Consider the following 15565-nt stretch of genomic DNA (forward strand, 5'->3'; position numbering starts at 1 on the left):
AGTGAGTGAAAGTAGCAGTCAATTTTTGGCCATACTTGTGTAATCTCTACTTATAACTTGGTGTAAAAAAAAAAAAATAGCTGCTTAAGCATTAGCCACCATGCTAATTGTAATGACTCACCAATTAAACAAGGAAGAGAGACACAAGTCTTCATAGGCTAAGTCACTAATCTGATCAGAAATCAAGAAGAAGAAAGCCATATAGTTAAAGAGTTTACAACATTAGCCTCTGGGAAAGCTCACTGAATCCTAAATGTAAAAGGGAAACCAATAAGGCTCAGCAGAATTAACAAAACCACTGAAATCACCAGTAAAAATAAGAAGAAAATAAATAAAATGTCACCAGTAAAGGAAGAAAGAAAAAAGATACAAATGCTTTAACCACCATGTTCAGTCTAATGAAATCATTAAACAGAGAATCTCATATGAAATCTACACAGTAGTAGCCCCAGACCTACCGAATCACCAATAAAGGGTGAAAGAAAGAAAAAGGCGTACCAATAGCCCTAGCCACCATGCTAAGCTAACTAAAGCCCCAGTTAAGAAAGAAAGAAAGAAAGAAAGAAAGAAAGAGTTCTCATAGCACTGGTCACAATGCTAAGCTATTGAAACCACCATTAAAGGATCAGAGTAGGAAGTAAACTATTAATATCCAATAGCCTTAGCCAACATGGTAAGATGCATGAATCTCCAATCAAGAAACAGGGAAATACAAGTTCCAATAAGAGCAGCAAAAATTCTAAGCTAATAATGAAAAAGGCAGGAAGTAAAGAAATATGACCAAATAGGCTACTAATAACAGGACAACGAAGAAAATTAATCATTTTCAAAAGCTTGAACTACGATGCAAAGCTAACCAAATCACAGACAACAAAACAATGTAGGAAATAAAAAGTTATCAAAAGCCTTAGCAACCATGTTAAGCTAACCAAATCAACAATGACAGGACAAAGTAGGAAACAAATAATTTCCAAAAGCATTACTGCACTAAGCTAACTGAGTCAGCAATGACAGGACAAAGTAGAACAGAGAATTCCAAAGAACCTTTGATACCACTTATAACAGGACAAAGATGGAATTCAAGAATTCCAAAAAGCCTTAGCTACCACGCTAAGCTAACTGAATCACCAATAATGGGACAAAGTAGGAATTAAAAAATTCCAAAAAGCCTTAGCTATCTTGCTAAGCTAACTGAGTCCCCAATAACAGGAAAAAGTAGGGAATAAAGACTTCCGAAAAGCCCTCTACCTCGCTTAGCAAATTAATTCATTAAAACAGCAAAAACGAAGATAGAAATATAAACAAGGCAAAAATCCAGCAGGATCCTTACCTAGGACGCCCAGCCGGTAGTTGACCGTTATCACAATCACATTCCCATAGCTGGCCAGAATGCTGCCGTCAAACATATTCCCAGTTCCTTCCATATAGGAGCCCCCGTGGATGAAAACCATCACCGGCTTGGGGCTTCCACTCTCCCTGATGTCTGGAGGAAAAGGGGGAGAAAAAAGAGGAAGAGGAGGAGGTGGAGAAGGCAGTAGGACTGATTAGATAACAAATCAAAGGTGACAAGCAGAGATGCAATTCAATACTTTTTAGGGGGGGCTTTCGCCTCCCCTTTAATATATTTTTTTCTCAACTTAGTGATCTTGGCACACTGGCTTTTTAGCATGGAGACCTTGTTAGTTTGAGGCGTCAAACCATTCATTTTTCAACACGAAGGCTGTGACATGTTGGTGTTGATTGCAAAGTGTTGTTTTATTTATTTATAACCCGATTTAAAATTTCATATAGGTGTTAATGAAACAGGATATTTAATGTGTCGGGTATTAATTTTCCTCCAGGCAATGGACTGTCAACATGTAAGAGTGGCAATCTAACCTGTCATGTTGAGGTAGAATTTATGTGATTAATCCAGAAGAAAATCTCATAAAAAATGCCATATTAGGTCTGACAATTTTATGAAAAAGCAATGCTTTATTGGAACTCAAATTTAAATTCAGGTTAGCATTTCATAACTGCTTCGCTGTAGGGAAATATTCGCCTTGATTTTATTTTTTTATAAATGAATGAGTGCACTTACTGGCAGCGGAAGAAATTAAATAGAACCAAAGATTGAAAGGGACACCTTTTGAAATAATTTAAATGCTTTTTGTCAATGCGAAGGACAGAATGTTGATTTACTTTTAAATTGCAGCTCAATTATTCCTGTAGTCACACTCCTATAAAACACAATATATGCAGAAGAGAACTGAAGTGTGATATCTAAGTAACTTATAATGCAACCAAATGTGTTTCCTCTTTCATTTTTGTTTGATGTGCTGTTGCATCAGTCATATATCAGGGTAAGAAAAAAATGGCAGCCTGTTGTGAGTCGCAGAATTAGCTGCATTAAACTGTGCTACATTAGGATGATTAGAATCGAAGAAAGAAAGGCTGTGTTTTTAAAGCTTTAGCCCCTGACATCCTACGAGCTTGGTTGTGAGCAAAAGGATGAGAAGACTTGGAGAGATCTAACAACATGCTGCAACTCGCGTTCAAAACAAGGTTTCGCTTTCATCTTCTGTATCCCTGAGATGAAGCTTTTCATCCTACTTCCTAACCTTCTCCATCAGTACATGCAGCGGCGCACATCATTTATCCCACTGATGTTTTACCACTAAGGGACTCACGTCCAGAGAGAGATCAGTAAGTCTAGGCGGAATTAAAAATTAACCAGGCAGGGAAACAGAGAAGCATTACCTCCGAGACGAGAGAATAAAAAAGACGCTGAATTGTGTGGGGAGCGAGAGAAAGGCAGAGCGATGGTGTTTGTGTCGGAAAGTTTTCCCACGGAGCGTTTAAAGCGCTCAGCAATCCAGGGGGTTGACAAAATAAGGCGAACACTGTGGGGAAAAATTTCAACTCCGAGAGAACTTTATCACAGTATATAAAAGAGGCTGTATTTATAATATTCACATGGTGGCCTTTTTTCCTCTGACATCATTTCAGTATAAGAGGCTCAGATGCTGTTTCAGGTTTCAAGTACTGTCATACAGAAAACAACCTTGGAAGATTATTTCATTTGTTTCTCATTGAGCAATGATTAAAGGCAATATGTAATAAAAGTCTGAGGTCACATTAGGTCATAATTTACAAACAGCATGTCTGCTGCTGATTCACAATGCTATGATCACCCTAATAGTTTCTAGTTAACATCATTTAACAGAGCTGTTCATTTAACAGAATGAAGTCTGCTAAAAATGGTCTCCGATTGGCTTGAGATGAAACGATTTGCTCTGCAGTTATGTTTTAATTAGGGATCAACCTTTCTCCTATTCTTTTTCTATTCACACCTATAGGTAGGTCGTCCCTGTTGTTGTTGGACTGGAGTGGCTGGGTGAAGTTCCAGCACATGGCCCTTAAAACTGAAATTTTCCAGAGGCACACTCCTTACTGAGAGTAATGGGACATTTCTCAGAACCTTACAAATCATCAGAAAGATTTGAAAGTTCTAGCAATCTGACATTATAATTTAATGAAGTTTCAATGCATTATGGTCCTTTGACTTCGCTCATCATCAGTCGCTAATGTTGCTCAGACCGACACAATGAGAAGTGAAGGATATCTCACTTATTAAAATTTTCCTTTTCTGTTCTCATGTCTCTTCCTCATATCTCTCTTTTAGTTTGTCGTTGCTAGGGGCTAAAACACGAGGAAATGAGGCATACAGAACTCAACAGCGTGGTTCAGGAAGTCAAAATCTCATTCATTTTCTCCATAGCAGATATGGTTATCAGCCATATTATTAGAAGTATCCCAGTAAGGCTTACCAAGAGCTACCTTAGTGAGAAATGATGATATATGCTCCTGCAGAAGACAAAAGTTTATGAGATACATAGCTTATTCCAACCTGACATGCCAGATGATTTTTTTTTCACACATCCAGCCTTTGAAATAAACACTAAGAGGGTGATTGGATTAATGTTCTGTCTGTCAAATCTTTACAGGCCAATCAGAGCAATAAAACACGTGACATCATTGCCACTACCGAGGTGCGCCCCTACAGAGGAGTAAACTCCATAGAGAACTGCATAACGCGAACCATGGCAACTTAAGACATGTCAATACATAAAAGGAAAACAACTCAATACTGTTCTTTGTTCTTAACGAAGAAATATCAAGTTCTGATAAAACTGACACTTTAGCAGCATCCACGCTAATCTCTTCCGCCATAATTGCATTGGCCGCTTCTTGCTGTTTGCTTACGTCATGACTCTGCCATGCTTGAAAGTACTGCCTCTCATCGCTGACTTGTCCTGTCACTTTCTAACCGGGCTGTAACTGTTCAGACGGGAGCTTTGCAAGATGGATTTGCCAGTGAGAAACACGGCAACGGGAGTATCCATCTGCTTTGCAAGGTTAAGTTTATTCATGATCTCAGCCACAATCCTTGAATGGCACAGTGATGTTTCTGACCAGTGGGTTCGCCACTTAACACGGAAATGTCTACCAAGTCTATGGACAAAGTCTGTTGATGACACCTATACGTTCTGTCGTGGTATGAAAAGATTAATACATCATTTCAAGTGAAGAAATGAAGAGCACAAATGGTTTGAAAGCTTGAAAAGCTTTCATTTACCATGTAGAAAATGAATCCCCATGGATTTTGGGATTCAAAGTTCCTTCCTCTTTATAAAGAAATAGGTACAAAGTCTGGAAACATGCCTTTTAATACGTTTTGTACGCTGGGATCTATACAGGGCAATCTACAGGGCGATTTGCACTGATGAACTTAAATCATGATAAAACAAATTAAGTTATTTATTTGAAGACCTTTTGGAAAGGATAACATGTAGATTGGGGTAGACCGATAATTTGCTTGACGCCTTACTGAGGCAAATATTTGGCAGATTATCTGCATTTTCTTTTACTGAGTCCTTGCACAATGTTGTATTTTGAAGTTAAAGCTTTAGTAAGCGATTTATTTTTAGTATCATATGCCCACAAAAACAACACAACCCGTCAGGGTCTTGTTATTGAAGCCATCTATCAGAATAACACACTTCTTCAACGCCTCTTCGCACTGCACTCTCACTTGAGGAAAACCAGCAAGGGACGATGCTTCAGCCAATGAGGAAGCTAGTACTTGCAGCTAATCATGGCTCAGGTCATAGGGAGCATTCCGATTGGCCACCATAGAAAGTGCGCATCCTTCTCTCAACTCAGTGAGAAGTTGATACAGTGGTGGAGTTACCGGCGATGTTCAGTCCTATGTAGAATTTGGTCATGCTGAGATTAACTGTTTTCTTGCCTGTGATATGATTTCAGTGGAAAAGCAGAGCAAAATCACTCTACGAGAACTTTGCCACCATCAGTATTCGATTCAGCGGACATGCACATTCACGAGGAGGTATGTGAGAAGAGGGGCGGCGCTATGGAGCTCAAACAGGGAGAAGAACAGGAAGGGAGGGGGAGGAAAGTTGATTCTACACAGTTCTCATTAAATGTTACATACTCAAGCTTTAACCAGATACTTTGCACACCTTTCCAGCTATTTGGATTGATTTGCCGTACATGGACTGACACAGTTTGGCAGTTGCCAAAGCCAAATACAGACCTGCAGCATATGTCAAACATAGCAGAGTGGAGTAGCTCTTCAGGGATGCCCCAGTGCCAGACTGGAGCAAAGGCAGTGGAACTGGTCAGATTGACTAGAGAGGGAGCAATTTGTTCCACAGTATGATTCGCTGGCGGATCGTGGCACAGTTTGGGTGCCACAGGCACGGTGAGCGTGAGGCATCGCTTTCTGTTTTCCTACAGTTATTGTGATGCTTTGTGCCATTTCTTATGCTGACAGAGCTTGGACTCTCTAAACATTTCATTCATTTTTTTTTTTTATTATGCAATTTTACTCTGCCACTTTACATTACATTTTGTGCGACATAATAAATGCATATCTATTCCAAATATCTATTATCGGTCTCATCAATGACTAAGAATCAGTATCTGTATCGGCTCTAAAAAATTAATAGCAGTCAACTGTAGACCTATACAGTATACAGTATTTCTTTTGGTTTTGTTCATGGAACAGTTAGGATTTATGTGGGTTTTTAGACAGCTAAGCATCTTTGTCAATGGGTTATGGGGGCCTAAGTGTTTTTGCTTCCTCATAATTTGGACAAATAATTGACTATAGTGAGTTGATACCTGACTGAAGGTAAGCTAACGGATGTTGCTTCTTGAAATATGGCTCTCTGTCCCCCTGAATTTGCAATTTCCATTGTATTTTCAGGTAATCATCAATCAGATGGAAGTGAAATGAGTGCAGTTTTGTCAGATTTCCTATTATTAAAGTTTCAACCTTCGCCTCACGTCAGGTAAGATGGAATTTGTACGAATAGTTAAGAAATAGATTTGGCTTTAAATTTGGTAAAAGTGTCTCTTGAAGTACCCTGCTGCAAATGACATTCCTCTCTATCTTGTTACTAAGATAAAACTCTGACTTAATTTATTTTAATGGTATCTGTATGAGATTTTTTTTCATCCATTTCACCTTTAGTATGAGCCAAAGTAAAAGATAAAACCTCACAGAGGAAAAATGATGCAGCAGAAATTGGATGCAGGTAATAAATATTGCAGTGTGTCTATGTACCCTGAAAGTGAAGAAATTGTTTTCCTCTCAACATGGAATATAAAAACCCCACTGCCTTAGAAAAAAGCTCAATTGGCAAAAGGAAATGGGGTAAAAGAAGACAAAAATCTAGGGGGAAATTAAAATGAGGCACATCTAGGTAATGTCTCTTCTTCTGTGCATGTGTGCCAGTGAGCTTGTGTTTGCGTGCACTCTGTTTGTCCTTTCCTGTTTTTCTCAGTGCAGAGCTCATTACATCACTTCTGTCATTCTATGTCCTTTGTAGTGTTTTTTCCCCTAGTTGTTCTGCTTTCTCTGTCACAGCAGGCAGTGGCCACAATGTAGCGGCACATCATAACTCTCCTTGGAGGGCTTCCAGAAACTTCTGACAAAAAAGGTCAGGGGATAATGGTAAGGGTGTGTGTGTTTCTGTGTGTTCCTCACAGTATGGTTACAGTGCGTGTGAAGCCTGACAAGAGGAGGGCAGACAAAAGGTACAAATGAGAGGCTAACGGTTATGAATATTGTAATTCTGTTTCAGATGGTGGTACTGTGACAATGCTAATGTTCATTTAATTGTAGTGATGGGTATGGTTATGACAGCCATGACAGTGGCAGTGGTCATCACGATAACAGAGGGTGAAGTTAATGCTGAAAATGGCGACAACAGTTGAGGGTATGATAATATCATTGTCACTGTTAAACTACTGATAATGATCCCACTATAAAAGTCCATAGATGATGAAATTACAACCATGAAAATTAAAACTGGACATTTTAATGATGATGGCAAACATGGTTATGGTAATGGTGTTGATAAAAGTTATGAAATTCTCAGTGCAATAGAACAATGAGGATGTTTGAGGTTAAGATGGTCACAGTTAGGGAGAAACAAAGGAAGAGGAGTTCTGTACTTTAGGAAAACATATGCAGATTTGTACGTGTTCTTTATATCTGACTAAAGCCTTATTTACATGGGATGAGTGATACCTAGAGACCCCTGGTAATTTGTTATAATTACACAGCATGTCTGTGTTTTTAACCCTATGTGAATTGACCATGTCTGTAATTTGCAGGGTAAGGGTTCCGGAGCAACCTACCATATTTCTAACTTGACATCCATCTGGTAAACCTCCCAGACAGCGTTTGGAAAAGGGCAGGTGGAGGGTTGTTGTTGTGTGTAATGCTCCCAAATTAGTAAGGTGCAGAATAACATCAACAGAATTAACTGTTGAAAACGGATGACAAGAGCCGTTCATACTTAGTATGAGACCTCTTTTTCATACATTAACGGGAGGAGCTGTCTGATCAGCTGCATTTAAGCACAGGCTACAGATGCAACCACAATGCATACAGGGAAACCAGAGGAGATTGACCACTCATTTATTGATCATGGACAGCTTGCTACAGGTTATAAAAGACAGAAAGTATTTGGCCTATGTTATCTATTGGAAACTATGGTTGACAGTGTGTGTAGGATGGCTACATGAACCAAACACCACCTGCAAAATGCATGCACAACATTGCATTTTTTTTTTTTTTTTTTTTTTTTTTTAAGATTTATTTTTGGGCCTTTTCTTGATAGAGGAAGGACAGTGGATAGACTTGGAAACAGGGAAGAGAGTGGGGAGAGACATGCAGTAAAGGGCCATAGACCGGATTCAAACCCGGGCAGCCCGCGTACATGGGTAGCGCCTTAAACCACTCGACCATCTGCGCTCCCAACACTGCATTTTTATATGGAATTCAGAAATAAAAAATCACTGTTTTCATAGTGGCTGTTGTGCAACACCTCCATGTTGTCCTTCAGAAGTGTCAGTAAATTTAGGTACATTACAGATTTGCCTATCCTGTGCAAATCTGGGCACTAACCGCTGACATCAGGGGGTAATTTACAAACTATCAGAGGTCCCCAGGTAATACTAATCCCCATGGAAAAGTGCCGACTCTATTAATTCTTTAAAGCAACCCCAATGCAGATAGTTCGGACAGACTCATTCTCATTCAAAAAATTTGAATATGGCAGCTTGGATTGTGGCTCGATGCTGCAAATGACCACTATAGAGGTCACTATTTTGTTTCAGCTTTGCATGTGTAGGTCTCAGTAGTCATAAAGGGGATTGTAAGATGAAGTTTGCTTTCAGGGGATCTTCCCATGGGATTAAAAGAGTTTACATTGTTTTCTTGCATTGTCATTTCCATTGCATTCAGCCAGGTCTTTCTAGTATGATCTGTTTTTACCATGTGGAGTTGCTACCATACCGCTCGCTACCAGTATAGTAGTTAAGCTCACAACCTACGGTATCATTGATAACTGTCAAGTTTAGACTGGGCTAAACTGGACTTGTTCAAGCCATGCTGCCCAGCTTTTTTCTATCAAACCATCAAATGGTCTATGATGCTGTGTATCCCAGCATGCTTTACACAGAGAAGCAGTGACTTGCAAAATGAATGGGGCAAATTCAGGATCCATCCATCCATGTTCTTCAGCTTATCCAGGGCCGTGTTGGTTTGGCAGCAGGCTGAGCAAGTTAACTCAGACATCCCTCTCCCCATCAACCCATTCCAACTCCTTCTGGGGGATCCCGGGGCATGACCAGACAGAATATATAATCCCTCCAGTGCATTCTGGGTCTTCCTGGAGGGCCTCAAGCTGGGCTTGTCCTTAGACCTCCAAGGGAGGCTGCCAGGAGGTGTTCTGATCCAGTGCCCAACCACATCAACTGGCTCATTTCAATGCAAAGAAGCAGCATCACTTCTCTTGGTTCCCTATGGATGTCTCAACTCCTCACTCTATCTCTTACGCTGAGCCAAGCCACCCTCCGGAGAAAACTCTTTTTGGCCACTTGTATCTGCAATCTCATTCTTCGGCCATAACTCAGAGCTCATAACCACATAGGGAAGGGAAGGGTTAGGAGGTAGATCGGCTGTTGAATTAATAGCTTTGCCTTATGGCTCAGCTCCCTTTGAACCAAATTGCTCAAGAACAATGCCTGCAGTACTGCTGACGCTGTGCCAATACGCCTGCCAATCTCACGCTCTCTTTTACCCTGACTTGTGAACAAGACCCCAAGATACTTGAATTCCTTCACCTGAGGCAGAGACTCCCTCCCGGAGGTAGCAATCCACAGGTTTCTGGTGAAGAACCGTGGTCTCAGACTTAGAGGTGCTGACCCTCATCCCAACCGCTTTGCACTAGACTGCAACCATCCCAGTGCCTGCAGAAGGTCCCCAACTGTGGAAGCCAACAGAACAACATCATCTGCATAAAGCAGTGATGGAATTCTGAGGTCCCCGAACTGGAAACCCAGAATCACAAACAGAATCAGTGATGAGGGGCAGCTCTGGATGGGGGCCAACACGTACTAGGAACATGTCCACCTTCAAGCTGACAACTCTCAAGAAAGCAAGAAGAGACGGCAGGCCTACATAAAGCTCCAGGAATGCACAGAAACTGCATGGCATTTATCAGACAGGAAGACAATTTGAAACCTTTTTCCTATGTGAGACACCCAAAAACAAGCTACATTTTTTGTGACTTATAATATGGTTTTTGGGTATTTAACAAACATACAATAAAGCAGGGAATAGCATCCAGAAATCAGGGTAAGTTGGTACCCAAAATAGTCATAGTTGAAGCGCTGGGCCATTGTCCAAGCTGTCATATTTGTCGTACCCTCTTGATGAGAGCTTTACAATATAACAGTGTTTGCCTGCATAAGTGCTCTCAGGTATTACATACATTAATTCCTGCTGCAGTGAGATACATCCTCGGTGGCTGTTCGAACCGAATCTTCTTGTTCAGCATTAAACTGAAGGTCAGCGTTAATGAGGGGAGGTCAGGAAAGATTGTCTTGGCTGTGTTTGAGCATTTGATGGATTTACCTGAATTCACTTGGATTTACTGGCTGAGACAAATCCCTGTGTAGACTGAACACATTGTACCTTGAGGTTTTTAGTTTATGCAATCCAGCTCGCTCTTCGTTTGATTTCCTGGCACTCTTCATTGGACTCCACTGCAAAACTCTGAGCCAAAAAAAAGTCCTCGGAACCTGGATCTCTCCCTTCTTCCCCCTAACTCATCAATTAATCCTCATTTACATGATTGCAAATCTCATCTTCTTCCATCAGCTGGTGCATTAAGTATGGATATATTTGAGTTCATTACCGGAATATCTGTCATTTATATGACAATATGTAAAACTGTATGCCTTCGCATCCAAGTGTCTGAGGTAAAGTTTTTTTTGTTTTGTTTTTTGAAAAAAAAAAGTGTCTGCAAACACGTAGGAGCATCCATGCTGCAAGGTTTCTTCTTCAGCATGCAGCAAGATTAAAGCTTGATCTTAGAGGAGCTAAAATGAGATGCAATCTTGTGGTGGTTCAACTCCCATCTTTCCAGGGATGAGAGCGTATGAGAGAGAGTTTGTTAGAGGATAGGTACCAGGCCAACATGGAGTAGATCATTGCTTCCTTGAGGATGAGGTTATGATCAAAGAGAGTGAGGTACTTTAGATTTCTCTGAGCAAACCCTGAGAGATGCCTTGGGGCTGTTGCAACAACTTTGGCATCCTCTCCGTCTGCTGGTGTGCAGAGGACTTATCAAACCAACAACAGACACAAGGTGCAGAGGTTTTTCTTTTTTTCTCTTTCTCTTTTTTTCTAATCTTTTGCTGCAGGGAGCAAAGCCACGGGGACTCTGGGCAAGAGGAACAAGAAGCAAAATGAGACCCAGTGGTGAACAGCAATTCAAATGCTTTCAGAGGAAATACTCCTGTGTAATCAGTGCAGCTGTGCTGATGTAGCTCATTACAGCACACATCCACCGGCATACGGAGAGTGGCATGACATGAGGATTTGATGGCATATTTACTTCTGGCACATGAAAATATTTCCTTAGCCTTATATTATATCATTATAGGGCCAGAGGTGAACTTACAGAAATGAAAAGTATGCCATAATAATGTTTGGTTTTATCATACTGTCAGGTTTAAATGAATGTATAAGAATAAATTCTTGTTAAGAGTTATTTTAAAGCTTTCAAAATAGTTTTGTTGGACTCCCAAAGTGGACATATTTTACTCTTCATGCCATCAGGAGACCATAAATGTTTCTCTTGTATTGATATCAAAATATATTTTTATTTTCATTCATTTATGCCTGACAACCATGACTAGCAGTGCTTATAATTCTGTGTAACACCACTTCCACAATATGCTCTACATTACCACTTGTAATGCAATCATCAGTTTCCACTGGGGCTGATATTTTGTGTAGCATGATCGCCCACTGCTGGTTCCTCCACAGACTTGAGCAGTACCACCTGTGTACCGTTGCCAGCCTGAACTATGCTCTCCGTGCATTTTTGGAGTGTACTGCTGAGTAGCTGCTGTAAGTGACCTAACATGCATCGGTTCAAATCAGTGTGAATGGTGTCTTAGAAGTTCACATAAAAGTTACAAGGAAGAGTTTGCAGAGTCACACAGTACAGTCATGCACACAAGTTTTAAGCATGTAGATTCACCACAGGATTCGATGTGCCAAAATACGAGGCTGGAGAAGGGGAGGAGGGTGGCCAGAGTCAAGCTCGACACGTCCACGCAGGTGTGTCTCTTGGCAGCCAGGGTCAAGCTCTATGGCATCTCTTTTGTCTGGGCCTTTTCACTGCTGGCAACACACCCGGAGACTGCCAGAGGTTTTAGGCCCTTGGGACATCCACAACACAACCAGGGACTCTCAGAAACCATTTTACTCACATGGACAGTACCCTAGGCTGTGCCTACTACCAAATCCACCTCTATCCCACCCTAAATGCCTTTGCAAACTGTGTCCATTTTATTTTTGTCAAAATTTTTGGAAAATTGAAAAAATCAGTGTCATGTTGTTCTAATCATGTTTGCACACTGACGCCCCAAGGCTTCAATTTTGTGCAATTTTTAACATAAATCCAAGTCATTCAGATGGAGGATTAATGATTCAAAGCAGTGCCTGCTGCTTCCCTCTCTCTCGCTCACTCACCCCCCGCCCTTTCTATCCCTCTCTCTCACACCAAAACCTCATTTTAAAGACTGATATGTCTTTCTCTTATGTGGATATCAACGATTGCATATAACAGCTAGGAGGCATAAGTTTGTTTTCACAGCCACGTATCAGAATTCACCCATCTATCTTCTTCCACTTAACCGGGGTCTGTTTGTGGTGGCAGCAGACGAAGCAGGTCATCCCAGATGTTCCTGTCCCCGGCAATATTTTCCACTTCCTCCTGAGGGTTCCATAGCGCTCCCAGGTGAGTTCTAGGTCTGTCTCTGGGTTTCCTCCCAGTTGCAAGTGCCAAGAAGACCTCCGCTGGAAGTCACCCAGGAGGCACCCTGATCAGATGCCCCTACCACCTCAACTGGCTTCTTTCGATGTGGAGTAGCAGTGGCTCTATTTCGAGACCCTTCCGGATGTTCAAGCTGCTCACCCTATCCCAAGGCTGAGCCCTGCCACCCTCCTAAGGAATCTCATTTTGACCTTTTGTACACTTATCAGACTGAATGTAAAAATTCCTCTCCATCTCTCCAAATTAGAGAGATTTTTACGGAGTGACAGAGCCACAGGGTCCGCCTCACCGTCTTTTTTCATCACAGTATGATATAATTTGCCCCATTCAATGAATTTTCGCAGTGAATACTAATGAATGCAACATATTTAGTGTGCAAGGTTCAAATGCATGATGTTTTTTTTGGACTACTGATCTGAAAGAAAAAACAGGCCTCTGAAAATATCAGACTCAGTGTTCAAAGAGCTTAAAGGTCTGGACTCCATTACATTTCCATCTAACATCTATTTTTCTATGCCCCTGTAATATGCAAGGCCACCCAAAGCACAACCAAGAATGTGCCAATCCTCCTTCCTGCCTGATGCTTACTTGCAACATCTATGCCTTATTTCAGCCCCAGTTTTTGGCCCAAACTTGCCTTAAAGTTCTGCACAGTACTGTACATAAATGTGCAAATATAGGGGACTTTATAGTTGCCTGTTCTTGAATTATGGTTGTATGAGGGTTTGATGGGCCCCAGAAGATTTTCAGGTTTCAATAAAGGCCACAGAATAGTTGTGTTGTAATGTACATGCAAACCTGTTTTATTGTGTAGTTATGAGGACTTGATTTCATGTGCAGATGCTTTGTAAAATGACTCATATGAACGATTAACATGTTGTTAGTTGTAAAGAATGTCACATATGGGAAATCAAGTCAAAGTTGGGCCTAAAATGTCACCAGCTGGTTCCATCTGGATAGGCTAGATGTGACAAGGTAAGATTTCCTGGTTGATCTTTTATCATGCTTTCCTTTCTTCAGCTCCTGGAATGTCCTCCAGCCGTCAGAAAAATCTATATTCCTGTGCCCTCCACATTTAACTTAATATATCCATAGTGTAAGATTAATATCTCATAGGTATTACCCTATAATACTTTATGTAGGTTACCAGGGGCCCCATAAGAGTCTACAGATATGGCCATTCATTGCACCTCCATCTCTGTGTACCTACTTCAACCACTCCAGCAATATTCGATTTAAAAAGAAGAGGACAGGGGAAAAAAAGAATACGGCGCTTCCAACAAATCCTCAGCTCTCAGGGACTTTCCTGTTTACATCTCTATTCCCAGCACAAAAGGATTACAAACACCAGCTTTACAGAGCATAAAGAGATTGTAAAATCCAAGATTTGCTGTGTGGGAGGGGTGGGGAGGTTAGGGACATCCTCATTCAGTTTGCATCTACAAGGCGACAAAATGTTAAAGGTTAAGAGCTTCAAGAATGGCTGTGGGGATACGAGTTGATCATACTCTGCCTGGATGAGGATCGAGAGCCTACGTGGATGTGTGTGGTCTCAAACATATTTTTCTCTATATTAAACTGGATTAGCTGTCTGCCCTGCATCCTTTATCGAGATAATACTTGAGGCTTGCTGGGATTTCATTGAATAGATCTGAGTGAGCTGTGTGACTCTCTCTAATCTTATTGGTGTGCATGTGTGACTGTCTGTGTGAGTCTGTGTGTATATGGGAGCTCTTGGAAAAACAGCGTGATGGCACAGATCAAAGGGATCCGGATGGTTGTGAGCCTTATTTGGATGTAATTGCTGTTTACTTCGTCACATTATACAGTAGAGGTGCCTTATTAAGACTTTCTGCCTGTCATTAAAGTTGCACTGCAGAAGCCTTGAGGGGATAGGAATCTATCTCAGGGTTTTATCAAGGACATTTTCATTCCTAATATGACTTTTCAAAGGGCTGCTTGTTTATGGCAGCAATGTAAAGGTTCATCTTTTTGTATTATTGAGATTAATAGACTTCACTCACGCTGTCTTAGCTTTCAAATAGCACTTAATTTAAATATCTAGAGAAGGGATTGCATTGTTTAAGCCTTATAGTGTTTGTATTTTCTGGATTCCTTCTTCTCAGTAAGTCTCCAGTGCACTTAATGTTCCCAGTGTAAGCAAAACAAAGCCTTATGTGCGCAATCTTAATGACTTTTTATGACATTTATACCTAAATATCAGCTTGAGATTTAGATCCAGATGTTATGTGAATGTATTGCAGTGTTGGAGCATACACCGAGGCTCAGTAAGCCTCAAGTGTGCTGTTATTTTCCTGCTAAATCATCTGTCCAGTCCTGCTTAAATAATATTTTTTGAGTAAGAGATTGGACTATTTTTAATCAATTGTAAATTGAGAGTGATGGGAGAGACCTTTGCCCAAGGCTTAATCGCAGATTGGACTTTTAGTTGGAGGATAACGTACACTGACAGAGGCAGAAACATTTCATTGAGGCAGAACTGATGGGAAAATAGATGTGTGCAACGTTTGAGTAAAACCTCAGTGAGAGGAGGCAAGGAAATGTAAATAGCTTCGATTATATCTTTGTTCCCTGGTGGCAGGTTTTTACCTGCATTTTCTGACAGCTATCTTACC

At 40.8% G+C, this 15565-nt stretch overlaps 1 protein-coding gene across 1 annotated transcript in view; it reads right to left on the reverse strand.

Annotated features, from left to right (window-relative positions):
• The window catches only part of nlgn1 (neuroligin 1), a 483613-nt gene that overhangs the window by 286550 nt on the left and 181498 nt on the right, over window positions 1–15565 (reverse strand). Inside the window, exon 4 of the mRNA XM_041791445.1 lies at window positions 1331–1483. Coding sequence (XP_041647379.1) covers window positions 1331–1483 — 153 coding nt within the window. The remainder of the gene's footprint in view (window positions 1–1330; window positions 1484–15565) is intronic.

Source organism: Cheilinus undulatus, linkage group 7 (genome assembly GCF_018320785.1).
Source record: "Cheilinus undulatus linkage group 7, ASM1832078v1, whole genome shotgun sequence".
In the NCBI taxonomy this organism is placed as follows: domain Eukaryota; kingdom Metazoa; phylum Chordata; class Actinopteri; order Labriformes; family Labridae; genus Cheilinus; species Cheilinus undulatus.